The sequence below is a fragment of the Melospiza georgiana genome, chromosome Z (assembly GCF_028018845.1).
Source record: "Melospiza georgiana isolate bMelGeo1 chromosome Z, bMelGeo1.pri, whole genome shotgun sequence".
NCBI classification, from domain to species: domain Eukaryota; kingdom Metazoa; phylum Chordata; class Aves; order Passeriformes; family Passerellidae; genus Melospiza; species Melospiza georgiana.
Window position 1 is genome coordinate 40,141,931 of NC_080465.1, and position 27,774 is coordinate 40,169,704.

Below are 27,774 nucleotides of genomic sequence, written 5' to 3' on the forward strand. Positions count from 1 at the left end.
CCTTGAGAAGAGAGGACCTTATCGGTGTCTCACAGCGTCTGAAAGAGGGTGTGAGAGGGTGGAGCCAGGCTCCTCTCAGCAGCGCCAGGCTATAGGACAAGAGGCAACAGGCAGAAGCGGATCACGTTCCACCTGAACGTGAGGAAGAACTTTTACTGTCCAGGTGACTGAGCACTGGAACAGACTTCCCGAGCGGGTGCCGAGTGTCCCACACTGGAGACGTTCAAGAACCGCCTGACACACGCTTGTGCCATGTGCCTTGCGCTGTCCCTGCAGGAGCAAGAGGCACCGCCGCGAATCCCCGGACCAACATTCCCCTCACGGAGAGCGCCCCGCCCCGCTCCGCCCCGCCCCGCTCCCCGAGCTGCGCCTGCGCAGAGCCCCGCGCGGGGGAGGTGCCCTTGGGGCCGAGGCGCGGCGGGACGTGACGCCAGCCGGTGACGTCCCTCCGATGACCCCACCCGAGCGACGTCAGGAGTGTGACGGCAGGGGGGCGCCGGAGGTGGGCGTGCCTGGGCGGGGCCGTCCGCGCTTATGGAGGACGAGGACTGCCCGGACCTGGTCCCCATCGGCGCCGGCGGCGCGGAGCTGGCCGATGCCGGCCCCGACAGGAAGATCCCCGTGACGATCATCACGGGGTACTTGGGTGAGGAGCGGGAGCGGCTCTCGGCAGGGACTGCGTGCGGGCAGGGAAGGCCCGGGCGGGCCGGGTGAGCAGCGTGGGGCCGGGGCTGCGGGCGGGCGGGGGCCTGCACCCCACGGGCCGGGCGAGCAGCGCGGGGCCCTCCGGCCGCTCCCGTGGGTTTGCAGGGCCGCTCGGAGGAGCGGTGTGAGCACCCAAAGCGTTGCTGCTTCCACCACCCAGCTTTCAGGAGCCGCCTCGTTCAGGTCACGATTGACAAATGGCTCTTGCTCACTTAGCGTCAGAATAGTGCAACAGATGTGGCTCAGTTAAATGCAGACTGCATTGCAGTCCGAAAAATGCGAGGTTCGGCGTTTTTCCCGTACCTCTCGACCAGCAGAGTTACTGTGTGCTACACGCAGTTATGGACTGCAAGAATCTGGTTAAATTTAGGATCGCGGTCACCGTGCTGAAAATTGTAACTTTGTACTGCATCACACTGTTGCAGAGAAAAATCTCTTAAGGACAAGTAAGGAAGGTTCCCTAGTTGTAGTGGTCACCTGCCTTGGGCTGGATGATCTCCAGAGATTCCTTCCAGCCTTGACAATTTTGTGATCTTGTGCATGGGATGAAACTGGTCCTAAGGCTCCTCAGAACACGTTTTGTAACACGTTTTTTAACAATGCCCCGTTTAAAGGCACATCAGTGGTTATTGATGGCAGAACGGGTCAGAAATGGCCCTAAAGAGGGAGAAGATTAGGTGAGCCTTCTGTTAAAAGAAGCATAAAAGTTAGTGTTGTAGGAAAAAACCGCCCAGCTAGTAGGGAGCTTGTAAGTTTATTAAGTACTGACAATTAATGAATGGAAAAAATGTGAGTCATTTAAGGCTGCAGTTTAATGTCCTGATAGAAATATATGTACAAATTAATTTCTATATCATTAGAATAGAATGTAGGACGTTAGAATGAAAACTTCTATTTAGAAGAGAATTGCTTGAAGTGTGCGTGTGCATGCATAACAGTATTTAGTTTTTATTTGAAATGTTATATGTTTTTTTTAACATTTTAATAAAAATATGGTCTGTGTTCTAGGAGCTGGAAAAACAACTCTTCTAAATTACATACTGACAGAACAGCATAATAAAAGAATAGCAGTTATTCTGAATGAATTTGGAGAAGGTATGTAAACGTGCGGAAATCTTTCTTTTTGCCACAAAATGACAAGTACGTAAAACTGCTGGAAACTGAGACTGTTGTAACTTTAAATCCATTACTGAAATTATTAACATACATCACAGTCTTCAGAAGGGCAGAAAGTCTTTTTGCCGGTTTTCATAAAATAGTGACGTGCATTAATCTATTTTGCACATAAGTGTAGGCCCTCAGAGTAAAGTAAATAAACACATCACCCTGTTGGAAGTGCTATACTTCCATTTGTCTCGCTCAGTTTCAAGCAAATGGAAATTGAAATAATATGATGGTAGATAATATTTTTTTAAATTTCCTTTCCCCTCAGCCATTTGCAAATCACAAGTTGCCATGGACCAAGAAGATGGGGAGATGTATGCTTGATGGCTGTGATTCTTTGAACTCTTTGCTTTCAGAACTTTTAATTGCTCTAGCTGTAATTTCATATCTGTAGCATAGTCAGAAGCTTACGTTGTTTACAATTTATACTGTGTTGGTGGGAGTCTCTCAGTTTGTTTGTTTTCATCAATAAAGATGTGTGTAGCTTTTCTGGTCACAGAGCCTAAAAGAAAACGTACAGACAGAGCCTTTATTTGACAGGGAGGCACAGGCTGGCATCCCTTTCTTTTAGCAAAGTTTGTGGCACTTATGATGTACCATCATCCAGTGGGGTTTGATCTTTGTGGAATGAGCTTTGTCGTGGCTTTTAAATTTCTCATAAAATAGAAAATACAAATATCTTAAGAACATGTCAGAAATGTGGTCTCAGGAGAAAATAATGTAATCCACATATCTCTCTCTTACAGGCATTGTCATGCAAGATTGTAGATTAAAAATATAGCACTACTTGTGTTTTCAGGAAGTGCCTTGGAGAAATCTCTGGCAATCAGTCAAGGGGGAGAACTCTATGAAGAATGGCTGGAGCTCAGAAATGGCTGCTTGTGCTGTTCCGTAAAGTGAGTGCAAATTCTTTGCAAGTTCTTCCAGTGGATATTGTGCGGAATTGAGGAAGGGAGAAGACATCCAGGATTTGATTCCTGAAACTGATGGTAGAATTGATTGAGACTTCTTTTGTTGGATGAAACAATTGGAATTTGGGAAGTAGAAATTTATTTCCTATTGCTGCCTTACTGGATTTGGACTTGGTGTCTTTCAGAAAAGTACTCTAAATACCAACTTATAGAGCATGGGGATGTTGTAGAGTAGGGATCTATCCCTCAATTGTTAGTATAATGTGCTTTCATGTAGAGAGCTGAAGATTCAGGTAGGCTGGAACTAGGACTCAGGTTTCCCAATTTCCTCACAAAACGCTTAGTCTGCTTCTTTCTTTGTACATTGGTTACTACTTCAATATAGTATCCATCAGAAAGGGTGAATGGAAAACCTTTTGTGACCTAATGAAACACAGTATCCAAATCTGCAAGCTGATGGTCATGGTAAAAAGCAAGAGAGTATTTGTTCCTTTGACATGTCTTTTTACCATTTTTGTTTGTTGCAATGCTGAATTGTTTGTGCTAAGTTTGTAAATAAGGGTCATGGCCTGTTTGTCCTAAAAATTTGGGAGAACTGATCTTATGTCTTAAATAGTAATAGGTAGTAAGTGGAAAACAGAGGATCTTACTGGATTCCGTTGTTCTGGGGTGTAAGGAATGCTGTCTTAAGAGAAGCATAAAAGTTTTATATACATTTTTTATTGTTTTTGTATGCTGTTTTATATGCTGCTGTGTTTTATATACAATGATTTCTTTAAAAAATGATATACATTTCTGCTTTAGGCTGACTTCATCAGCTCTAATTTAAGTAAATAGCACATTAATCTTGGTGTAGGTGAGGTAGAAAGGCAGGGCAGCATGCTTCACTTCTACATCACCCCTTATTCCTGTAATACCAGCTGCCAAACCAAATAGTTCCATATCTACACAGCCCTACTCTCCTTTACAGGTTGTTCAGTGTTTGAAAACAAACCTGGTGGGATTAGGCAAATGCTATTTTTAGACTAAAACGAAGCAGAAAACTAAAATTTGCCTAATAATGTGCCAGCAGATAACTAAGTTTTTGTTGCAGACTGTAAGTCTGCAAATGTCCTGTCTCAAAACTTTTGCTTTGATGATACTGACACTGTGTTCTTCTATCAGAAGATACATTTAAATACATGCTTCAGCTTGTTTTCTCTTTTCTCAGGTTTAATTGTTTCTTCTTACAGGGACAATGGTGTGAAAGCAATTGAGAACCTGATGCAAAGGAGAGGAAAATTTGACTATATATTGTTAGAAACAACTGGTTTGGCAGATCCAGGTAGTTCACATTACGATTTTCATAACCATGATAATTCTGTTTTTATGAAGTGCTTATTAGCTCACCAGTTAGTTCACTTTGACAGTTGTAATATAAAGTGGTGATTTGTCAGGTGCCTATGCTATGGTGGTGGTACAGACTGCAATGAACTGATTCAAGGTGCAGGTATGATGTTGTCTTTGTTGAGTTCTGTTTGCTGACCTTAGTCTAAATTGAATCTAAATCTTAGTAGAAATCCGGCTAAAATATATTTCCATTTAGAAAAGACACTGGGCTTAGCAAAGAGAAGCATACTGTAAAACTAGTAGTTTTCAATACACTTTTGATATTCTGCATTCCTCCTTTTAAAGTCTAAATAGTTAGCATCTGTTATATTGTTTCGCTGATTGTGATAGACCTTATATTTTGTGAAGTTGTCAAATATACTGTGAAACAGACTAGCACATTCTTCTTAAAGAGCAATAATAGATTTTACAAAATCCTTCTGTGCTCTTTAGTAGTATTTATTATAAAAAAGGTCATTAAACTTGATCTCATGTTAGAAATAGCTATCCAAAACAGTTTTCTCTAAACCATCCACATTAAAAATCTGTTGTAGATGGAGAGGGAAGGAAATTCTTATCAGAAATTCAATTGTTTCCCCTTTAGGAGACTGGTGCTTTCCAGCTCAAAGCTAAATAGTTGTCATTATAAAGTAATTTTCTTCAAAAGACAGGACATTGATTTGGCCTCTGTTACACACGAATTCTGTTTGAGTCAAATTGGAAAACTATTAAGATTTTTGGAAAAAAATCAATAGATACCAGAAAATGATTTCATGTTGTGGTCCCTGCTATATCTTGCCTGAGTAAGCACTAGCTGACAGGTATTTGGGTCTGGTACAGAGTGGTGTTTGAAGGGCTGCATTGTATCACTTCAGGTGGACAGTTTTAGGTGTTGCAATGACTTAAGTCACTGATCTTATTGTTAGCACTGCAAATAGAGTTTTTCTATGAAATACCTCAGTTGGTAGTTTACTGGAAAAATCTCAATTTTGCAACTGTATATATACTACGCTTCTTAGGAGCTGTGGCCTCCATGTTTTGGGTTGATTCTGAGCTGGGAAGTGACATCTATCTTGATGGTAAGTGCAGGCTTATTTTCCTGTGTATTGGCATTTCATATCTGCATTTAGAGTAATGTATTATTGATGTTTTAAGGCAAGATTTGAGAACATGTTTGAAATGTATGAACTTGGTTTTCACACTGGCAGATTTGATCACAGAGGTGTCCCTGCTTATTCTGATGCTTGTTTATTTACTTGGGCGGGTGCTCAGTCTTGCAAAAGCCAGGAAAAGTTGTTTAATGCTTTTCTAAGGGATCAGATATGGACATCTCTTTACAGTGATGTAAGGGGAAAATCTCATTAGCCAGCTGTTATAAAACCTCATTTAGGAGTAATATTACAGCATGCTTTTTTTTTCTTTTTTCCTTCCTCCCCTTCTACTGAAGTGCAGTGTTTCCTAAAGGGTTTCCTATTTTTCTGAATTCACAAACTGTCAACACCTGGATGTTTCTGCCTTTTGTTTTCTGCTTTCTTCACCTATTGTATTCATTGGCACTAATATTTGCTGTGTTCTAATAAAAACCTGAGATTACTGAAAGATAAGTCATCACTATATGTAGTTAAAGAGCATTTTTTTTAATGTAGGAAAAAAAATTTACTTTTTGGCTTAAAAAATGCCCTACTAACATTTTGTTCAGTCTGTAAAATACCCATCTAACCAAGGAAGGAAACATTGAGTTCAGTAAGAAGGAGCTTCCTGAGTTTCTGCCAGAGACTTGCAAATTCCTGGTCATTTACCATCAGAATGGCTGCATACATCAGTCAGTCCTTTAATTTGTTTCAATATTCTGTAAAAGCATACCTCAGCCAATTTCCTCTTGTGGAAGATGAGGCATCTACTTTGTAAGAATTTACCTCACCTGGTTCTGTAGACATTTTACTATGACAGATAGGACAATGACTAAAACAATACTTAGGTAACAAGTTTAATGTTCACATACTTTCAGTGCTTCCAGTTTATTATAACTAGTTGTAAATGTGCTGATATTGTTACCTTTGTGCAGGAGGTTTGCAAGTTGTTAAACTGTCAGCTGCATTTAGCACATTTCTATTCTATTTTAATGCTTTCTTTTAGGTATTGTGTCAGTTGTTGATGCAAAGCATGGATTGCAGGTAAGTTACTAGATTTGTTACATCGCTTAAAACTGCAGCATTAGAACAGCTATTGCAGTAATGTTCATGCAGATTAATTAATTTTACCAATAGCTGTAGTTCTTTGAATGAGAACATATTTCATTATTACTGTCTTTTGGATGGCATGAGGAAGTACTGATATTTGCAGGAATTCACATTCTTACAAACACAGCAACAGGTGTGACAAGAGATGCCAGGTTGCTAAGGTTTGGTTTCTTGGTTTCTTCTAGTTCTAACTCTTCACTCAGGAATGTGGCTTTTAATCCAAATAGGCATCTGGATTGCTGTAAAAATAATGGAGAAATTGGTCACTGGTCTGTGTTACTTGAAAGGAGAGGACTAAGAACAGATGTCTTATACCAGTGTGGTAACAAGTGAGTTAGGGCTTCACCTGGGAAGGGTACTAATGTAGTGGCAGGTGTGGCAGGGAGAAATGAGAGCACAGGTGTCCTGGTACTGCTTCACATTAACATGTTACATGGAAGCAGACAAAAAGAGCAGGTATTAATCTGTATATAAAGTATAATATAAGAACAGACATATAGAACAGTGAGCTTAGGTCGGCAAAGATTGTGATTAATTCAAATAGTTCAGCTTTTTTTTATTTTTTTTTTTTGGTAATAGAGTGTAAATATAACTATTTGCAACTTAATAACTTAGGAGGTTACTGCTTTGATTGGGTATTGAATTTGCAGGATTTAAAAAAAAAGTGAGCATATGAAAAAATACCTTCATCATTTGAGAAATGCTGCTCACTTTTAAAATTTCAAATGTTTATTTAAATGGTTAAACCTTAACAAAATACAACAAAAGGACTGAATAAGGAGAAAGACCTTAGGGGAAAGGGGGACCATGAGGAAAACATAGAATGTCCAAACAACAAATCACAATAAGGTGACTATACATTAATAGAAACTTCTCTTACACACACATAATATTCATCCTTTAATTGCAGGAGCCAGCCACTACTTTACCCATCTATAGTAATCATATAGAAATTCCAGGCTGTGAAAGTGTTTGTAATATTTCTGCATCTACAATGGCTGCAGATAGCTCAGAGAACTGAAGAATAATGGTTTAAGAATAAGAGAGTAGTTCTTCCCGTGTAACATTTTTTTTTGTTTGGATTACTTGGGTTTCTCCTTTCATTTGTGCTTATCCGATAGCTGATTTACCAAAAGGGTAAATTTGCTAAAAAAACCTAAAAAGGATATCAGATTAGATTTAACAAAAGGGTAAATCAGGTTAGCAGTCCTGTTCTCTCATAGATTTGTCTTGGGCTGGAACAGAGAAAATGGAGCCTCATAGCAATTTGGAAAGTTAAGTTCATTGTGTTCTGCAAGAACTTTTGTGGAGAAGTTGGTAGAATAGTGAGGGGAAGGGGGTGATTTGCCCTTCCAAGCAGTCACCGTCTTCTAAATTGCCTCAACTATCACAAGAAATCATATCTTGTTTTTGGTCAGCCCCTTTTCAGCTGGGTTCCCTCATATTAATTCAGATGTGTTTTATATTATATATTGCTTGCAAAAATGTTGTTCTGTTTATCTTTTTCTTCATGCAATGTTGAAATAGTCTCAGATAAAATATAATTGTGTTGCACACAACAGCACTACATTGTTAATGGAAATGAGTTTTAAAATGCTAGACTATCAAGTAATATAACAGAAACAACACAAGAATGTTTTGAAACATTTAAATTTTCTATCTGCTATTACCTTTGGGACCTCAATGAAAACATACATAATGTAATCAGTAAGCCTGTAAAACACTGACATCTACACAGAATAGCAGGAACTTCAGACTTTCTTAGTTGTGTACTAAGTAAACTTTGGTATAGAAGGACTTGCTAACTTGTTTAGTTCCTCTGATTGCAAAGCCTGACCTCAACAGCTGCTTATTCAAAGAACTTTGAAAGCCATACAGGTAATGGCATTTAGATAATGTGTAGCAATTTAAGTATGTCATGCTTCAAAGAACCAACCCATCGCAGAAAAGCTGACCAACATGCCCTGTGACCAACCATACCACCATCCCCATGCTAATTAATACCATGGATTACCAATCTAATAGGTTTGTCACACAGCAATCTGAAATACTAATTTCTTTAATGGAGGGTGAACAGTTGGACAGCTTGAAGTTGCAGTCCTCAACTTCCAGGACCTGACATCTGCACTACTGACATTTGATCTTTTCAGGCAACAAACCTAAACAGTAATTGAATAGAATCAATACACAGAGGATTGCAAAGAAGAGGTTAGAGGAGAGGTTCCTGAGAGTCATCTTGTTGTTATTTTCTGCTTAGGTTGTGCACAAGCAGGAAATAGTTTTGTTTCTTTTGCATAATAGACTCCCAGTATGCAATAACCTATTTTTGCTTTTCTACAAGTAAAATACTGTTAAATGCCTGGTGGTTCCAATAAAGAAAAAAAGTTTTCAAGGTTTTTAAAAAGCTGTATATTTCCCATGACAATTGATTCCACTATAATTTGTTATTTCTCTAACTGGAAACTGAGATTTTAAAGTAATATTACTGGTAGATTTAGAACTCATGGAGTGCACAGGACTCTAACTTTCCTAGAGATGTAAGTGTAAGCGGCAAGTTCTTATTAATATTACAGCACCAGTTTGAAGTTTTTCTTCCTCCAGATGTCTGTGACATTTCTATCCTGGAGATTGCTACCTCCATGGCAGAGTGGGCTGAAAATAACTTATAGCTAGACCTTTGCTGCTTCAGTGTAGTCTGTTGCTGTGCCTAAGTTAAGTAAGCCTTTGTCTTGCTAAATGTTATGCTGCTGCTTGAGATGCAGGTATTTTCTTCCCTTTCACTAATTCTTCTGTGAGGACACTAGCTTGGGCAGACAAATGGAGATGATACTGAAACTCCTGTGGCTTCTGATTTTGGACAGACTTGCCAAAGAGCAGTGGTATATTCATGCAAACCTGGAAAAAGTTACCAGTTTTTACTATCAAAGTACAGTTTGTCTTTGAGTCTTCAGAGAAAAATAATGTGAAGTTACATATAAGAAATGTTGTGTTGCAAGCCTAGCCTGTGTTTTGTTTGTTAGTTGAGTTCACACTTTGTAAAATAACTGAACCCTAATTTTCTTCCAGATATATTTTTTCATTGTTACTCTATGTTATGGTAACTTTTTTACTTCATTGTAAAGCTGAAAAGTAATTAAATATTATATGGTTTTTCAACCCTTTAGCATCCTAATAATAAAATCAATTAGGAGAATTTGCTTTAAGCTAATTAAAAATCCCTGTAGTGATGAATATATAAATGTACTTTTTCACTATCATTTAACAAAAAGATTCTGGATGTCATCTTCCTCAATGCTTTGTCAAAAAACAGACTTCAACTGAATTGGATTTGGCTTTCTTTAATTGCAAATCAATTTAAATGTAATTTGAAGATGTTTAATCCAATTCTTTTAATTTTTGTTTAGCACTTGACAGAGGAGAAACCAGAAGGCCTTATTAATGAAGCATCTCGGTATGGATGTAGAAATTAATTTTATATATCAAGTTGGGAATTGCATTGTATAAAACTTCATTGGAAATGGGTTCTCTTATAGGGCTTTTTTCTCCTGCTTTGCTTAAACAGAGGTAGATTGGTGTAATGAGGTAAAATGTGGAAAAGTAACATCATAGTTCATTTGATCTTTCTGCCAACAACGAACTGTTCTATTTTAATAGTGATGGGATTTTATTTAAATGAATGAGAAGCACCCTTGTTGGTGGAATTAAAAATGTCATGCTTGAAGCAGAACTGGACATAGAAGAATACTTTTTAATAAATAGAGAGCCACAAATTAAAGGGTTATTGTAACAGTTGAAGTTTTCATAAAGCAAAGAAACTTCAAGTATTGCATTACAAGGATCACATAAGGATATAATCTCATTGGCAAATAAGGATTTGTAAAGTTGTTAAATCACTAAGCACTTTGGATTAGATTACATAAAAAATCCAAACAAACAAATAAACAAAACAACCCTGAAATAAAAGAATCTAGCAAGCATTGATTTGATCTGTTAGGGCACAGAAGAACATACTGAGAAGTCAGTTGTGTTTTAATCATTCTCCATCATGTTCTAGTTTGATTAATGCTTGCCCTTCTGTACTAACAATGTTCATATACCTTTTGGAGCCATGGGAGAGATAATGTTTCTGCCTTACAGATAAAGTACTTGTTTGTTAGTGATGTCTTTTCTCTCCTTCTTTTCTTAATACATAGGCAGGTTGCATTAGCTGATCTTATAATCATCAATAAAACAGATTTGGTTTCAGAAGAAGAATTGAATAAAGTCAGAACGTCTGTGAGGTATGAAACTTTTGGCATGACTGTAACACTACTTCCTCAAAAATTAATTTAAACACAGTTACTTCTTTACTGCTGTTGAAATAGAAATTAGATCTAATTATTAGATGGACAAAATTGATAAGCTTTATAAGAGAAAACAGACTGCCTCTTGTGAAAGATACTTCAGTACTTCTATATACTTACACAGTCTTAGCATTTTGTCTATCTTGCTAAGATTTGATGTTGTTTAGTAAGGACAGACCTTTGTCTTAAGTGTTCATGTTTTTACATTTCTGAGCAGCTGATGCCATTTTTTGAGAATTAGCAGAAGTGGAAAAAAACCTGCTGGTAAATATGAGTTCACTAGCAAATGGAAATATATATTGAGGAAGTCCCAAACAATTGTTGTGGAAGCATATGAACCAATGGTCTGAATCAAATTAATGATTGAAGACATTACTCTTTTCTATCAGTACCATGATAAACCAAATGAAGCATTAACATGTAAAAATATTTAACAACTGTATTAGTTTTTTGAAATATGAAAATAGAAGTGCTTAGACTGAGCAGAGTGTATTGCGAATAGCTTTGGATAGGAAAATGCTGTTCTCACTATGGCATCTTGTTGTCAAAACTTGTGAAGTTTGCCAGCTGTTAGTGGAAACCAAATATCTCAACCCATACCTGATAGTTATTTAACAAGCTGATAACGGAGTTGGGATGCCAATTCACATGATGCTGTCCATGGTTAACATATTCAAACAATATATCACCGTTATATTTTCATCTAACTAATGATTTTTCTGTTTTATTTTAGGTCAATAAATGGACTTGTTAAAATTCTAGAGACACAAAGATCAAGGTATTAAATGGCCACTATTACTAGGTACTAGATCCTGCTTCTTTTGTGTCAGTTTAAAGTGTTCTATTGAATCAGTTTTATTAAAGGAAAATTATTGAATTAGAAATATTTAATCCAATATTTATTTTATGAATAAGCATCTAAAAATTTTTTTAGGAAGTAAAAATGTATTTCTAGTTTGTATTTTTCTTCATTAATGTTCATATCACAGAATACCAGAATGAGTGAGGTTGGAAGAGAGCACAGTGTCCAACCCTCTTGTCCAACCCTCTTGCCAAGCAGCGTCATCCCAGAGCACATGGCACAGGATTGTGTCCAGATGTTTTTTTAATATCCCACATGAGACCCCACAGCCTCTCTGGGCAATCTGTTCCTATCACCCACACAGTAAAGTACTTGGTCATGTTCAAGTGGAACTTACTGTGTGTCAGTTTCTGCCTGTTCCCTCTTGTCGTGTTGTCTGGCAGCACTGAGAGCCTGGTCCACCCTCCCTTCAGATACTTCTATACACTTAGAAGGTCCCCTCTCAGTCATCTTTTTGAGTCTGAACAGGCCCAGCTCCCTCAGCCTTTCCTCATCAGTGAGATGCTTCAGTCCTTTAAACATCTTTGTTGCCATCCCCTGGACTCCCTCCAGGAGCTCCGTGTCTCCCTGTGCTGAGGAGCCCAGAACTGGGCACAGAACTCCAGGTACAGCCTTACTAGATTGACGGGAGGGGCAGGATTACCTTCCATGAACTGCTGGCAGTGCTCTTCCTCAGGCATCTCAGGCCACCCTTGGCCTTCTTGGCCACAAAGATACACAGTCAATCAACCTTGTGACTGAAGAGCAGTTTGCACAGCCAGGTTGGTTTGAGCTGATAATTTGGTATGTGTGCTACAGTGTTTTCCTTCAGTTGTGTCACACTAAATATTATTCTCATTGCTGCTGCAAATAAGTTGTTACTACAAAATGACTTTGAAAGCAGTGGAAGGAAGTTAAAAGACCAAAAAAAAAAAAATCATTGTACTGGTTTTTGCCAATTATAATTGAAATTCTGACTCAGATTTTTTCTTTAGTAAGGACTTAAATGGATTCTGTATTCCCAGGAGAGTTAGGACAGCAGTAGATCTTCCAGACTGCTAGGACTGATTTGTGAACTTTTACATCAATTATTGGATTATTGTGGTCAGTGTTTGTGAAATAGAGGTTTTTGATTTAAGCAAATTTAAAGGAAAGGCTATATTCATAATAAAGTATACTTGGCTTTTTAAAGTTGTTGTCAAATATAGTTGGAAATTGTAGAGAAAAATACTTGCTGTTTTTGGGTGATCATATCGGACCAATTTTGAAGAAGATACTGAACTACCTTATTTGTGTTTTAAATGTCCATTAGGGGGAGATCCAACATGTGGTCTCTTTGTGTATTTTATGGTGTCTGATGCCAGCTAGCACTATGTTTTGGATATGAGATAAAGTGGGCCTCAGATTCAGTCCTCAATGACAACTCTTTGTTACTTGTAAATATTCTTCTACAAATGACACATACAGTCTCTTCCATTATTAAACATTCCAAATGTGAAATCAGCACAAAATTGATTTATTGGCATGTTATTTGAGGACATACCCTTTTTAAGAGGGCTTTGTTCCTCAAAACCCCACATTTAAAAGGGAGGGTTGCTATGTGGTTTTTTAGAACACTGCTGAGAACAACTGACACTGAGCTGGTCATGAATTTTACACAGGCATTGTTTGTGTATTCCATTATAAATCTTTCATCTTAGAAACTGCTTGGTACAACTACTGTTGAATGTAAAAGTTTAATGATTCTGCTTGTATTCCAGAGGTGGGGCTTTTTACCTGTTATGTTCTTTTTCTTTAGCCCATGTCATTAACTATGTATCTGAAAAGCTGTCAGTTGCTATTAGCAGTGAAATCTGTAGTCTGTATTGCTTTGTGAAGAAATGTTTCTTACGCAAGTTTATAGGTAGCAATTCTTGTAAGCAGATATGATTGGTACTGCCTATTCTGTATTGCATTTTTTATTTGTCTGTTTCAAATTGTAGAGTTGAAATTCCTAGTAGTAGTGCTTCCCTCATAAAGTTATTTCAGTTTTGTTTGCTAACAGTGTGTCAATATAAGGTACATGTATTCTGGGAGTTTGTGTCTGTATTGAGAGGCTCAAAGCTCCTTTACCCCTTCAGGGAAAATAATTTTTTATTCAGACAAAATGAATAAGGGATTTTATCATACTTTTGGAAATACCTTGTATTTTACTGTATAACAGTAAAATTTTAAAAGTTTTTTTCTGTGCTTACATGTTATTGTGTAACTAAACACAGCATTTTATTGTAGAAGACAGTACCAACCACTGATATGCAAAAATAAGGTTAAGTATTAATGGCATTAGTCTTATAGACAAGAAAAGAAATATATGCTTCAGTAAACACCTTTAAAACCTTTATATACATGAAAAACACAAAGATTGCTTTTTTTCCCCTCTCTTTAGAGTTGATCTCTCTAATGTATTGGACCTACATGCTTTTGACAGTTTATCTGGAGTAAGGTATGGTGATAATTTTCTTCTCTTCTATTAGAAAAAAAATACCAGTGTATGAAACAGATACACTGAAATCCTGGCTCAAATTTGCATCAAAGTTTCTCTTAGAATTTCTAGTTTAGTCTGTCCTGTCTAGACGAGGACAGTTCCATTTTAAAAATTACTGCTTTATAAGTGGTAATACTAGATGGGATTCCTTTCTTCTTCAAATGCCTGCAAAAACCTTTTTGACCTTATAAAGTTAAGTGAGCCAGAGTTTGTGTGGTTGGTTGGGTTTTTCCCCAAAATGCAAGTTTTGGTTTAGTATCAGAGTAGATTTGTACACTTCTCTGGTTCTTTCAGAGCATTTCAAAATTTTTTCTCCTTTGTATTGTGATGAAATGGAGGCCTCTGTAGATTTCACACAAAAGAATGAGGGACTGAGGTTCCACAGCAAACAAGGTTCTACAAATTCTGCTAACTGTGTTTGTCATTCCTGGGGTTTTTAAATGCTGAATGCATGATTCAGCATCCTGGATGGGTGCAGGAGTAAAATGAGAAGGAAGGGGGAAAGGTCGTATGGTTCATTGTGTGAACAGAAAGACCTGAAGAACAGCAAAGGGAGTGAGGAGTACTGGAGCAATCATAAAGTAAAGGAGGGAAAAGGAGGGTAATATCAGCTTCATTCTTCAGCAGGGAGAAATTGCAGACATGCAAATTAGTAACATCTATTAGATAACATGTTCTTGTGAGATTTCCCTCTGAACTGGTACAGTACTATCAAAAAATGATAGGTTTTGTCTTTTTTTGCTGGCACTGGCTTTGTCTAATCTGTGAAATACTGTAGTGTTTGTTTCAAGATTTCTACCAATGGCAGCATCAGCAAAATAATAAACTAGGCATCCAAAACAAAGTTAAGGAAGGAAGGAGACTGGTATATCCTTTTGAGGCAATAGATAACTATTAGTTTGTAAGCCAGATCACAAATCCATGTTCCAAGTTCTTATAATGGATCAACTGACTGAATTGACTCATCCTGGAGCCACACAGCAGAGATAAAGCAGTAAAAAGATGTGAACCAGAAAAAGATTGTTCCTGTTAACAGCAGTTCACAGTTAGATCTGATTACTTGTAATATTAGGTGGTGTTCTGTGAAGTTTACTAGTTTGCTGCACTCCACAGATCTGAGAAAGTTCTTAAGGAACTGACAAAAAAATCTTTATTGCTTTCCTCAATGTAGTGTTCTCTCTTATCTCACTCAGTTGCTTTGAGCTTCTTAATATTCGGTATTAAAACAGAGGAAGCACTCTAAAACATTTGTCAGCATTTAAAGACAAATTCTAAATTACCAAGAAGATTGTAGACAGTTTATTTTGTTTATGTTTGAACTCAGCACAGCAAAATTGCTTACCCTGTTTTTAGTTCCTAGACACAGAAATTCTTACATAAAATAGTGGTGGTTTCAGTGCCATCACCTGAGTAGAAAAACTGCATCCAACACCCACTTGAACACAAATACACACCAGTACATAAATAATTTTTTTCTTTTGATGGCACACTGCAGGAGGGATTTCTGTCAGCAGACAGATGTGTCATCTGTTTGGTGTGACTGTGATAGAGTGTTGTAGTCTGGATATGCCCTGAAGTCACAGGAAGCACGTAATGAATTCTGGATTCTGTGAAGGGCAGTATGAGAATAAGACAGCAAAGCAAAGGAAGTAGGAGAAGTAGGAACTGCTTCTGTAGCAGATAGTGCCTTTTTTCCCCCACCATAAAGGCTTCTTAAAATTTTACAGTCATCAAATTAGGAGGAGGGACTTTAATGGGCAATCTTCTCTGAAGTGGCAGAGGGCATCATAGTAACTTGTGCTACAGTATTTCTTCTCTGTTATTCACAATATAGAGAGAAAACAGAAACGCTACAGAAGATGGTATTTGAAGAAATTTTGTGCTATCTTGATTAATTGAGACAGATGTGGATGTGAAATCTAAAGTTGCAATACAATTTTCACACGAAAAGATGCAGTAAGACCCTAAATATTAGTTTACAAAAGAGGTTCCCAAATAGAGCTTGAACTTAGGGTCTTACTGAGTAGAGAATATCTGTTTTAAGTTAGCAGGCACACTGCATAGTAGAAGTGAGCTGTACAGCTGAGAAGTGGAAGCTGGTATACAGTATTGCAATAAGTGTTACAGATTTCATTCTCTCAAGCAACAGCTTTGTACATTCTTTTCTTCTTCATTTTCAAATAATTGTAAAGTTTTTAAAAATATGAACATCTATTAACTTGATAAATTCTAGTGGTTTATTTTTTCTTCCTTGTTTTAATGATGTAGTTTGCCTTTTTTGCAGAAAGGAGTATCAAGGGCCTTGTGTTCATTGAAGTATAAATGTCTTTAATGCTGAAGATATTGCAAATCAGGACTATAATTCTCTTTATGTTTTAAAAAGCATAATTTTCTAACACAAACAACTATAGCACACAAATATAGTTAAACATTTCTATTTTGAGATTAAAAATTAATTAACTGTTGAAGTTTATTCTGAATATATAGTCTATCTTTGATATTTCAGCTTTGCTCTGCAATACTGGAATTTTAAAAATTTTGTAATAATGACATTTTGCCAATCCTACTCAAATGCGACATTTAACTTTACTTATTTTCAGTTTGCAGAAAAAGCTTGAGCATGTAAAGACAACACATGCACATCTAGATAAGGTAATTACCAAAAATACTGCTTTGATGTTTTTGCAACAACAGGGCTGTTCAATATTGCATGCTAATTTTGTTACCATTTCAGAAGGTTTCAGTTAGGGAGTAATGTGTTCTAAGGTATTTGGAAGATGACCTAGATTACACAAAAGGAATGTGCTTTATTGTAGATAGATTCTAAATGGCTATGTTAAGTCTCACTTTTAAAAATAGCTTATAGGCTTCCAGTGCTCCAGACAGTTATATCATTTGTTGATTCACATGGAGAGTATTAGTGAACCAAATAGAACCACTTTTTTTTTTTTAGGTATTTGCAGGAACAAGTCCTAAATTTGTAGCCACTCTGTCCTATAGGTTTTCTATCCAAAACAAAATCTCTCTAGTTGAACTGTGGGTCATAGTCCTCCTTGGGGTGTCCGTAGGTCGGTGGAGTTCACCCATAGGCCACGAGTCCCCTCAGAGGCTGCAAAAAAGTAAAAATTTCTAATTTTTTAAGGTGTCTTGGAGAAGTGAGCTTTCTGCAGAAGGTTTCTATAATTGAATTTTCAGGTTAAAATATGATGTATTTTTACCTGAAAGGCCTGTATTTTTATTTTTAAACTGCATAATTTAACTGTGAAGTTGCTAGTCTTGGAAACAGGAAAAGGCAATAATAATTTAATTTTGGAACTACAGATTAAATGCAAAATCAGTTCATGCTTAATTACAATGACAATACTGATAGCTTTTGTTTAATCAAAATTCTTAAATATGCTCAGTTATAGAATCTTAATAGATCCCTAAAGTAGATGGAAATGTTGAATAGAATCCTTCCTGAATGTTATGAGTTATAGTATCCTTGTGTGTTTTATTAAGGAGATTAATGTTAGTTTTGTAGTGTGTAGCCATTCGACAGAACTCACTGTTAGTATCTGTGTTTAGTTTAACACCCACATATTTAAGATGATTGTTGAGACATTTGAGGCATAATGAGGGCAGAACACTTCTCACAGTAGGCTGCAAGTCCTTGTTGTAAGACAAAGTGTGCTTATTATCTTCATGTTGAAGGTCAGCAGAAACAAACTGCACTGTGCTTGGAGCACAGTGAACTTCGGTCTGACGGCTTTTGAAGCTGCTCAGAGTGTTAGCTCTTGGTTGTTTAGATAAGTTTACTTATCATTAGACAAACATTTGCTGCTTGTTGCTTTAATTTTTTTTTCCTTACGTTTAGACTAGTGATCAGAAGGTAGTAATTTGAAAGTATTACAGGAAGTAATTCTCTCTCTGTTCTTCCAAACCATTGAGCAGTTATAGTGACAAAAATAAGACATTATTTAGTCTTTAAATAAATAGTTAATTTTAAACTACATGTTTTATTTTCATATTTTCTTTTGGTAATTGATCCTGAGCAGCTAGCTGGCAGTTGCTTTGGCGCAAAACTTAACTTGAGACATCTTGATTTTCTGAACCTATTCCTACATAGTCTGTTTATAAACAGCTTTTTTTACAAGGCAAGTGCAGATTGCCTTTTATGAAAATTATGTTGTATTTTTTGTCTGATAGTATTGTCATCAAGATCAGTAAGAAAAAAAATAGCATTGTTAACCATATTTGAAAGCTTGATCATAATAGTCTCTACAGCAAAGAATTACATGGTAGCAGCTAATGGCACTAAACTGTTCAAGGCATTGTATCTGCCCTATAAGTGCACACCCAAACAGAAACAAAAAGTAGATCTTAATTTAGCAAATTAGAGCAGTACAGAAATAGAGTTTTGTTTCTTTTTATTAAAGTTGATGTTGTCATATACTTGCCTTTTTATGAGGCCAAGTTATAAAAAACACTTTTTGAAATTACTGTTACGGGATGTTTATTCAATGTGGTAATAATAAATGTCTTGCCTTTTGCAGGCTATAATTACAGTAACATTTGAAGTTCCAGGAAATATAAAAGAAGAAAACTTAAATCTCTTTATTCAGGTAAGTAATACATCACTGTCAACTCAAAAAATCATTGTAAATTTTATAGAAACTCATCCCATGACACTTTTTTTATGAAAACAACTTTTTCTTTTCATAGAATCTTCTGTGGGAGAAGAATGTGAAAGATAAGACTGGATGCACCATGGATGTCATAAGACTGAAGGTTAGTCAGAAATTATCAGTTTCTTTTTGTGTTTTTCATCTTTACACCTAAAAAACTGCATTGTGCTGTCAGTTATGGACCTATCAAAGGTGCTGCTGATCACTGTAGGAGAGCAGATGAAATGGAGAGTAGCAAGTTGTCATTCCATGAATGACTCAGAGAGAGATAGCTGGCAGAGGAGCAAACATTGATCCTACTTGTTTTAAATGGGGAGGGCAGATGTACAATCCCCATACATCAGTGGCAGGGTTAAAAATCAAGCCATAGTTAAATCACTTTTCATTTTCTACCTCCATTGCTTTGAGAGATACTATTCATCTCACATATCTAGGGTTGGGATACTGTAGATTGGATCCTATAGATGGCCAAGTGTACTTAAAATTGTTGCCATAATATGCAGAAATTCAGTTTGGTGTAACATAGGAATGCAATAGTAGTTGTGGTGTACAATTAACAAGTTTTAAAGATGCAGCTCATAAGTATTCATCTTCATGGGCATTCATTCATATGTTCTTCACTTGCTTTGTTTGGAGAAGAGTAGAGGTGACAATTCAGGATCTACTTTCATTTACCTTATGCCAAGCAGCCCAGTAAATAATGAAAAAATAAGAATCCAGTCAGTCATTTGTGAGGCTGTAAGAAATATAAGAAAGTAAAGCTCTGGTTTGTTTCCTGAGAACCCTTGACCATCATAGATAGAAACATAATTATTCTAGTTTGGTAGGAAGGAAAGTTGCTTTCTTGCTTTCTCAGCAACAAAATTAGAGTATCCTGGTCTTCTCCTTCGTAACAAATAGAAGAGAGTAACCACTGATGTATCTGAAGCTGCCTGAAAAGCAGTAATGCCGTGCACAAGTGTGTTTTTGGTGTATTGAGCACTGGAATCAAATTAATTGTTTATGAGATGTGAAGCCTGTGGTAAGATGTGTGCTGTCCCTCAGTCACAGACAAATACACCAAAGCAAATGAACCTCAGGCAACTAGTTACAGAACAGGTTCCAAAGTTTGTTGCTTTTATATTTATATTTTATCTGCAATCATAACCCTTTTGGCAGTAATAGTTATAGAATTCCAACTAATAGGTCAAAGGAAGACCTATTTATGAAATATTTTAAACTTTCTTTCTTCAGGGAAGTCCTGGTTTCGGGCAAATTCTGGGAGGAACTTCCAGGAAGTATAAGACATGTTTTACAGAATGCGTTCCACTAAAATATTTTAGAACATTGTGCTATGAAGTGATGAAAACTGTTTTAATAGAGCTTTTGATATGTGAGTTAATGGACTCATGCTGACTTGTCATCTCTTCTAATTCTGTTGCTAGTTGTTCTACTTCACAAATATTTATTCTTTCCCCAATATTCAGAGATGCTGTTTCAGAAAAGTAAATATACTGAGCATAAGAGCTTAATGAGACTAATCTGAAATCAGACATTTTTGTTCATTTTACATCATTTTGTTGGCACACAGGCTTTCACGGACTCCCATGTCAAACACCATATACGCATTCAAAGAGGCATAGTAGATGATGACATTTAATTTTTGCTTGGGCAGCCTAGGTACTGACAAATGAGGAACAGAAGGCAAAGTATGGTAAAATGTAATTCTTAGCCTTTAACAAAATAAGGAGATGTGAAAATGAATGTTATGAGTACATGTGTTGATTGTTAATATATGTTTAACTAACAAGTTCACAGGTGCCAGAAGTACTGTTCGCTGCTTGAACTAGATTGGAAGTTTTGTTTCCCCTCTTACATATTTTATTTTTAAAGTTTTGTTTATATACCCTAACAGTTATTTTTCTGATAAGGGACTGGTATCTATTCAAGGCAAATCTCATCAAGTGATAGTCCAAGGTGTCCATGAGCTCTATGACCTAGAAGAGACTTCAGTAGCCTGGAAAGAAGATGAAAAGAGAACAAACAGACTGGTCCTAATTGGTAAGAGGAAATTATGCATCTCCTTGTTTGAGTTTAAAAAGCTGTTTTCTCACAGACAGTCTCACAGACTTGGCCAGTGAAAAGCAATCAGGCTAAACTGGCCAGAATTAGTGCAGTAAGTCTGTTCAGCTTAACCCCCTTTTTAAGGCTTATCCATCAAACCTCCTGAAGTTCAAAACTGCAGCTGAGAGGAGTCTACACTATCCCCATTAGTGCCACCAAAATCAAACCAAATCAATAAAATACTAAACTTTCATAAATTGTGTTGGCATATTTAATCTTGTTTCTAAAGTCTGTAATTATAAATTGGGTGATGGGAATAGTTTGAATGGTTGATCAAATATTTAGTAACTGTAAGGAAGGTTATTATAGCTTTAAAATGTTTAAAATCACTTTTGTTTCTGAAAAGTTTGCAGTGCTGAAGTTCTATGTTTCTATTTTCTGTTTATTTGTTTGCTGTGCAAAGTGTTTTATTACCAAAAATAACCTACTTTTTTCCCTTTCTCTTATTTGTGCTTGAAGTCTGTTGTTGCTTTAATTTTAATGCTGCTGTTGTCACTGATTGTTATAATAAATACTTCCTTAGGTTAGAAGAAGCTACTTGTATGTGTTTTAATGCACTTTAAAATACAGTTAGATATTTTATTTCTCTTTACAGGCAGGAACCTGGATAAGGAGATCATCAAAGAAGTATTCATAGCCACTGTGAGAGAAGAACGAGGAAACAGTTGACATAAAGCTATAAAAAAGATTAAATGTCTGTTTTAATACTGCAAGGATTTTATGGCAGAAAAGACTGAATGGCATGGACTATAGTAGTTTCTATATCCTCTTGCAGTTTATGCAACAGTTGAACCCTGAAGTCTTCCTAAGAATTCCAGCTGACCTACTGCTTTAAGATTAGCTCTTATGATCTAGAATCAAACACAATTCTCCTATTTTAGATTTGGCTGAACCTGTGTCAGCAACATCATGGAGCTGTGCAGAAATGGAGAGAGGCAAAAGGCTGTTATGTTCTACGTGAAACGTTACTGTGGGGATATGGGGAACATGTTTGAAGCCTAGTGCTTTCTCTTGTTAACTCTCTTCCACTGGGAATGAAGCAATAGTGATTATTGCCAGTGGTATAATCACAGTACAAAATGTTTAGTGTTTACTATTAAACTGTCTTCCATCTCTTTCCACTTGCTTTGTGATTTTTGAGTGTATGCACCCATCCCAGGTACTGTTCTACCTGTAAACCTGTTGGTGTAATGAAACTAAAAATACACAGGTAGCAGAGGCACAAGATCACATGGAGTAATTGCTGTCTACACAAACGCTGTGCATGCAGTGTTTGGTCACATAGTCAGCAGTTTGAAAGAGGTAACTGAACACTTCAATCTTATAGGCCATCACCCTGCCAGTTCAGGATCTGGGGAACTGGGGACTGCACCTTTCCACTATGTTCAGGCTGCTCTGCATGATTTCTAATGGGGTTCTGTGACACTACTTTGAAAACACAGTCTGAAGCTTTTATCTCTCTGCTCATTACAATTTAGAGTTGAACTTCTTGCCCTGTACATTCTCCAGTACTCTTCGTTCACCTCTTAGCTTTAGAGGGATATTTTGACTGCAGCTGTGTGAAAGCAAAATGAGTCAATGCAGGAAGATAATATAGAATTAAAAATGTTTGCAAACGAAATTCTAGGACATGCAGTTCTGAAGGATGGACTTTTAGCTATAGTGCTTGCTGTGCATGCTTGGTGATGTATCTGAGTAAGCAGAAACTTGTCTCACACCTAACATTAAAAAGAAATGAAGGAAGGCCATTCCCTCAGTCCCTGCTTCAGGCAGTATCAGCAGTCTTTGCTTCTACTGCAGTATATGAGTTTGGAATTTGTTTTCAAAAGAGCTGAGGATGAAGACATTAATCTTTCACTGCCCGGAGCTGGTTTCTCCATTGATTAATTTAAATAATGTATCTTAGCTAAGATAGAACTCTTTATTCTCCCAGTAGATACATCGGCAGGCATGACTTCATTCCTCACATTAGAAGTAGCTTTAGATAGCTTGAAGTAGTTTTCAGGACTTATTTTTTTCTCTGAAGCAAGGTATAAAGAGAGAACAATCTGCTTAGACAATGTTGCTTTCTGTTTAGCAGACCTTGGTGGCACCTGAGTGAACTGGTATAGCTGAGTTGACACTGTTTCCCTTAGCAGTTAGAACTCTTAATTTTTAAAACTAGTATATGTTCTCACACTGTTTCGGACTGCATAAATGACACACAGTCCTGCATGAAAATTTGTCAAATGATTGCCATCACTGTTATCCATTGAGTATTAAGATCACATAAATTTAAATTTGTGGATAATACATTTATAATTTTTAGTTTATAACAGAAGCTTTTGCTTCTATTTGTCACAGGAAAAGTGATCGTAAAGGCCTCATGTAATGGAGGAACTCTGTTCTCTTTAAAGTAATTAATCTCTGAAGTGTTGCTAACTTTCAATTTGAAAAAAAGTTCAGAGGCCTAATAAAAAGAGATTCAACCATGAGTCATAAGGGAAAAAGGCATGGATGGCTTACACAAAGTCATTTTTGGGTACGTTTTGCTTATGTTTAAATATTTGTTCACCCACCACACACTCCACCACACGCTAAAATTTCCATGATGACTGTCAATATACTGGGGGTATTTTTGCTGCAACTGGAAGTATAAGCTCTGCACTCTCTATAGCTCATGTTGGTATCACTTACCCTTCTTGCTAGGACTTCCCCTGCACTGCTTGCAATGCTCATGTCAGAGAAGCTCTAGGCAGTATGCACATCTTGTCTGCTTGTCTTCTGTAAACTGCCTGCATATTTCAAGGCATCCCCTGGGATGGAGAGCAAGCAGCTCCTCAGCAGGGGTGGAGTTTGTTCTCTTGCTGGCTGTCAGGATGCCCCAGTGCTTTGTCCTCTATTCTGTTCACGCGTAATGACACTGGAAAAAATGCCAAGCACCTCATCTTTATCCCCATCTCCCAAGAAGCCCACTGGTTACATTTCTTGGACATTTATTTAACCAATATTTTCTCATCTGTTTGTACACCCACAGGCTGGGGTCCTATGTCTTGTGTTTGCATCATGCCAGAACCAAAAGAAAAGGAAAAATAATGACAGCTCTGTAAAAGCTGTGTAATTACTGTAATATTTGTGTTACTGGGAGCTATGTCAAGGATGGCCTTCTCCAAGGAGCTACAATTGGGCTGAAGTGAGGTTGTGTGGGAGGGTGAAATGGACAGGCAGACACCACTGAGCCCTGTCTTGGGGTTGTGGTATGGATGGTGGGGAAGCCAGGGGATGCTCAGGTTAGGGTGAGGAGGGATCTGGTGAAGACAAACATTAGCAGTTCTTCCTGTGCAGGTTCCAACAGGGGCACAGCCACACCTGAAGAAATGATGGCTATCTAGACCTGGCCTTACTTCCCAGCCAGATAGCTCGCAGTAATGGTGGTTCAGTCCCTCCACCAAGAGCACAAAACAACGTAGAAGGTGATCTTGTCAACAAACCCCACACATTTTGTTCCCTAGCAGAGGCTGAGGAGTTTCTGTCCTAGAGGGAAATTGCAATGATTTGATCATTGTGCCTTCATGAATATCAGACATCTACAGAAATAGACTTTACAAAGCAGCATTTTTCCCCAAGGTATACTTTCCACATGTTTTTAGGAGCTCCGTTAAACTTTAACAAAAATTATATCCTTACACTCTTGTGCCATTTGTTTATGTCACCTGTTAGGTTTAATCTTCAGGAATTACCTGGGAAGATGAATGGATGATAACAGTTTAATTTATTATGCCCTTTAAAATTTAGGCAGTTCTGAGTTTGGTAGTATTTTACTAGACTCTTACTTTTTAATCCTTATGTATAACCTCCCACCTGCTGGAGCATGGAACATGTTTTTCATGTTCCATTCCAACACCTGTAGGCAGGATGTGACCAGAGGGGACACAGGATGGATAGGGTTGGGTTCCCAGCCACCTGCTGTCCTTGTGAGCCACTCTGTTTCTCTACTGCCATCATCAGCCCAGCTGCCCTGCAGAGCTCACAGCAGCAGCACCTGCCTCTCCTTGTGGGGCGTTTCCTCTGCTACCAGGAGCACTGGCCCAAACAGTGTCCATTTTTTGTTACTCCTCCCTCAGCCCACATGAGCAACCATGATTTTCTCATCCTGCACTGCTCTACAGCTTCACATTGCTTCCAGATTTGTTATATAAATTGCATATACATTATATACACTAAACACAGGTCCAGGTCTACATGGTTTTAACTGATTGTAGCTGAATTGTTTATAGCAGTGGGATTCCTGTGCTAGGCCTGTGCTGCGTTTCTTATCACCCCTAATGCCTGTACTCCTCTACAATACTTGTCTCCACTTCTCAAGGCCACTGATACTGTATCAGTGATGTTTCCCTATACTTCATCCTTACATTAAAGCCATAAATATCTCATCCTACACAGAATGGCGGCTTCTAACTACTAGCTGTAAAAACACTAGCTGTAACATCCAAGGATAAAAAAGTAAAACAAATTAGCAATTTACACCTGGCCAGTTAGAGATACTGCTGTCACAAATAAATTGAAGTAGTCAGAGCTTCAAGCAGGTCAGGAAAAGATTGGCCAGACCAGGTGTGGCAAACCTCAGCCCTGAGGTGCTGTACATGTACTGCAAAGCCTGTGGCCTGTTACTGGCAGTGGCAGTGGCATCCTGCAGGATGACAAGGCTACATTCCCATCCCGGTGCCCTACACATGGTCCTTTGCTCTTCCAGCTGTGTACGGGCAGGCTAAGGGAACAAAGAGGAAATCCGAGTCTGGCTATGGCCAGCAGCTTCACAGAGACACCAGGGCTCCAGTGCACCACATACACCAACATCCACAGAAATTTTCAGAAAAGAGTGCAGATCTAACAGATCAAGCGCCAAGCATTCTAGGATGTGTATTGCTCATTGAGAAATGAGTAAAGCACTTGTAACTTGAATTTACTTTAAAATACTGGTCTAAATTGTGTTTTCATTGTAGTGCTTCCAGTCTTTGAGCAGAATGGACTTACTAATCTTATTGTCCTCACTCAGCTAGTCTGAAATACCTACTAATTTGATATTGCTCTCTTAATAGGATTCATATCTGTTGCATCTCTTTCAGTTTAATAATTTCAATTGACAAGCACAATTACTTTGTTATTTGGTTTCTTTATTGATTTCTCTGTACTGTTCTTGAAATGTTCAAGCTTCTTTTTTCTCAAAATGAGCAGCTAATAATAATCTTATACTGTTAAAATTGGTATTTTTTATAATTTCACTTAAATGCAACAGTAAAGGCTACATTTCTCTGTCTTGACCAGTGCAGAATTTTGTTTTAATAAACAAGAGGCTGGTGAGAACCATGGCATAGAATCTCATAAAGTTTGTTCAAAACCCCTACATATACACTACAATTGCCTGCTAGCAATATATAACAATATAATAGTAATGTTACAACAAGATGAAAGGGCCTGGTTGTTGTAAACTGATATGGCTACTATCAATATGCTGGGGACTACCTGGTAAAAGGCTTGACATTCCTATGACATTATGCTGCTCTTTCCAGGACGTTTCAAGCATAACCATAGAACCACGGAATCATAAAATAGTTTGGTTCAAATGGGATCTTTAAAGGTCATCTAGTCTAACCCCTGCACTGAGCAGGGACATCTTCAAATAGATTGGTTTGCTTATAAATCACAGCTTGAATAAACAAAACTTTAAAAATCATAATGTTTTTATTTGCTTCTTGGTAAATGTTCTGCTACTTGTTTCTGAAAACATGCCTGTGGGATCAATGTCTCTCTTAGAGGAATTGGAGGAAGGTGAGTAAAAATGAAAACTGACACATTTGCTGGAGTTCTGGTTTGCAAACAGGAATATCAGAAAGTCATATTTCAGAGGACAACTCAAAGTTAAAAGCAGCATATTACTTGAACTGAAATAAAGACTTTACTATCCAATAAGTAAGAAAATTTTACTTGGTGAAGAACTCTGCTGTTTTTTCCAGGGTAAACCGAATTTGTTCCAAAAGAGGATTTATCCCAGCCGCTCCACTTTGTTTTTCCCTTCTAGTAGCCGATCTACTCACAGGTAGGAAAAGTCACATTAAACGAGTATTTGGTGTCATCTAGTGGTAACATTTGTTTCAGCAACTCTGTCAGCTGTACAGCGATGCAGATGTACTCTTCTAGGAAATTCTGTTTGATTTTGGTCTTAAGCTTTTTTCCTAGTTGGTAAAAGAGAGAGATTATGGAAAATAAAAATCTGTATCACTTTAGGCTGATTGACTCTAGTGTGAATCTAGTGACTGATTCACTCTAAAATCAGAGTGAGATATTTTTTCCCCTGCAAATTCTTTCCTCTTTCTTCTAAATGTAAGAGAATACTGACTGCATGGTTTTGATGGATGACTTTGCTGACACAGTTGCAGGACTGAATTATGATATCAAAAGTGCCTGAGAAGGTAAGTTTTAGCTTTCCTGACCCACTGTCATAGAAGGAGGGATTACTTTAATCATGTTCTTCAAAAAAGAGGTGGTCAGAGTGCAAAGTGTGCTCATGAATTTTTTTAGTTTGGTGGGGATTTTCTTTTTATCTGCCCCGAACCCTCAGGTATTCCTGATGCTACAGGATGGACAGTGTTGCTGATTAACTATATATCCATGAAAGTGACTGGATGGGAATTGGCATGTTTGACATAATCTGATCCAAATTAAAACCTAGCAGACAAAGATCAACATGAGCAAGTCAAACCAGCACCCTCAGTTAAATAGGTAGGTAGAAACAGCCCTTCCCTTCTGTGCAAGAGGAGCATCCTGGGGAAAAATAACTGGTAATTCTAGAGTAACTAAGCATGTTACTTCTCTAAAAGCACTGTGGCCTAAATAAGACGGACTTGTTCAAATTAGTTCAATGACAGATT

The 27,774-nt window shown here is 37.6% G+C and overlaps 1 protein-coding gene across 4 annotated transcripts; it reads left to right on the plus strand.

The window, feature by feature from the left end:
* Nucleotides 1-503: 503 nt before the first annotated feature.
* Nucleotides 504-21,987, plus strand: LOC131095586 (zinc-regulated GTPase metalloprotein activator 1A-like). 4 transcript variants are annotated; one of them, XM_058043529.1, is made up of 15 exons: nucleotides 504-646; nucleotides 1,714-1,800; nucleotides 2,669-2,765; nucleotides 4,013-4,104; nucleotides 5,168-5,227; nucleotides 6,285-6,322; nucleotides 9,793-9,839; nucleotides 10,582-10,668; nucleotides 11,465-11,509; nucleotides 13,998-14,054; nucleotides 16,697-16,748; nucleotides 18,632-18,700; nucleotides 18,801-18,866; nucleotides 20,674-20,803; nucleotides 21,462-21,987. In XM_058043529.1, the coding sequence occupies exons 1-15, from the start codon at nucleotides 535-537 to the stop codon at nucleotides 21,533-21,535; spliced, it is 1,113 nt and encodes a 370-aa protein (XP_057899512.1). In that variant the 5' UTR covers nucleotides 504-534; the 3' UTR covers nucleotides 21,536-21,987. The 4 variants fall into 4 exon arrangements, with proteins under 4 accessions (XP_057899512.1, XP_057899513.1, XP_057899514.1 ...); XM_058043530.1 differs by lacking the exon at nucleotides 21,462-21,987 and having other exon boundaries at nucleotides 20,693-20,797; XM_058043531.1 differs by lacking the exon at nucleotides 21,462-21,987 and having other exon boundaries at nucleotides 20,658-20,760.
* Nucleotides 21,988-27,774: the final 5,787 nt, after the last annotated feature.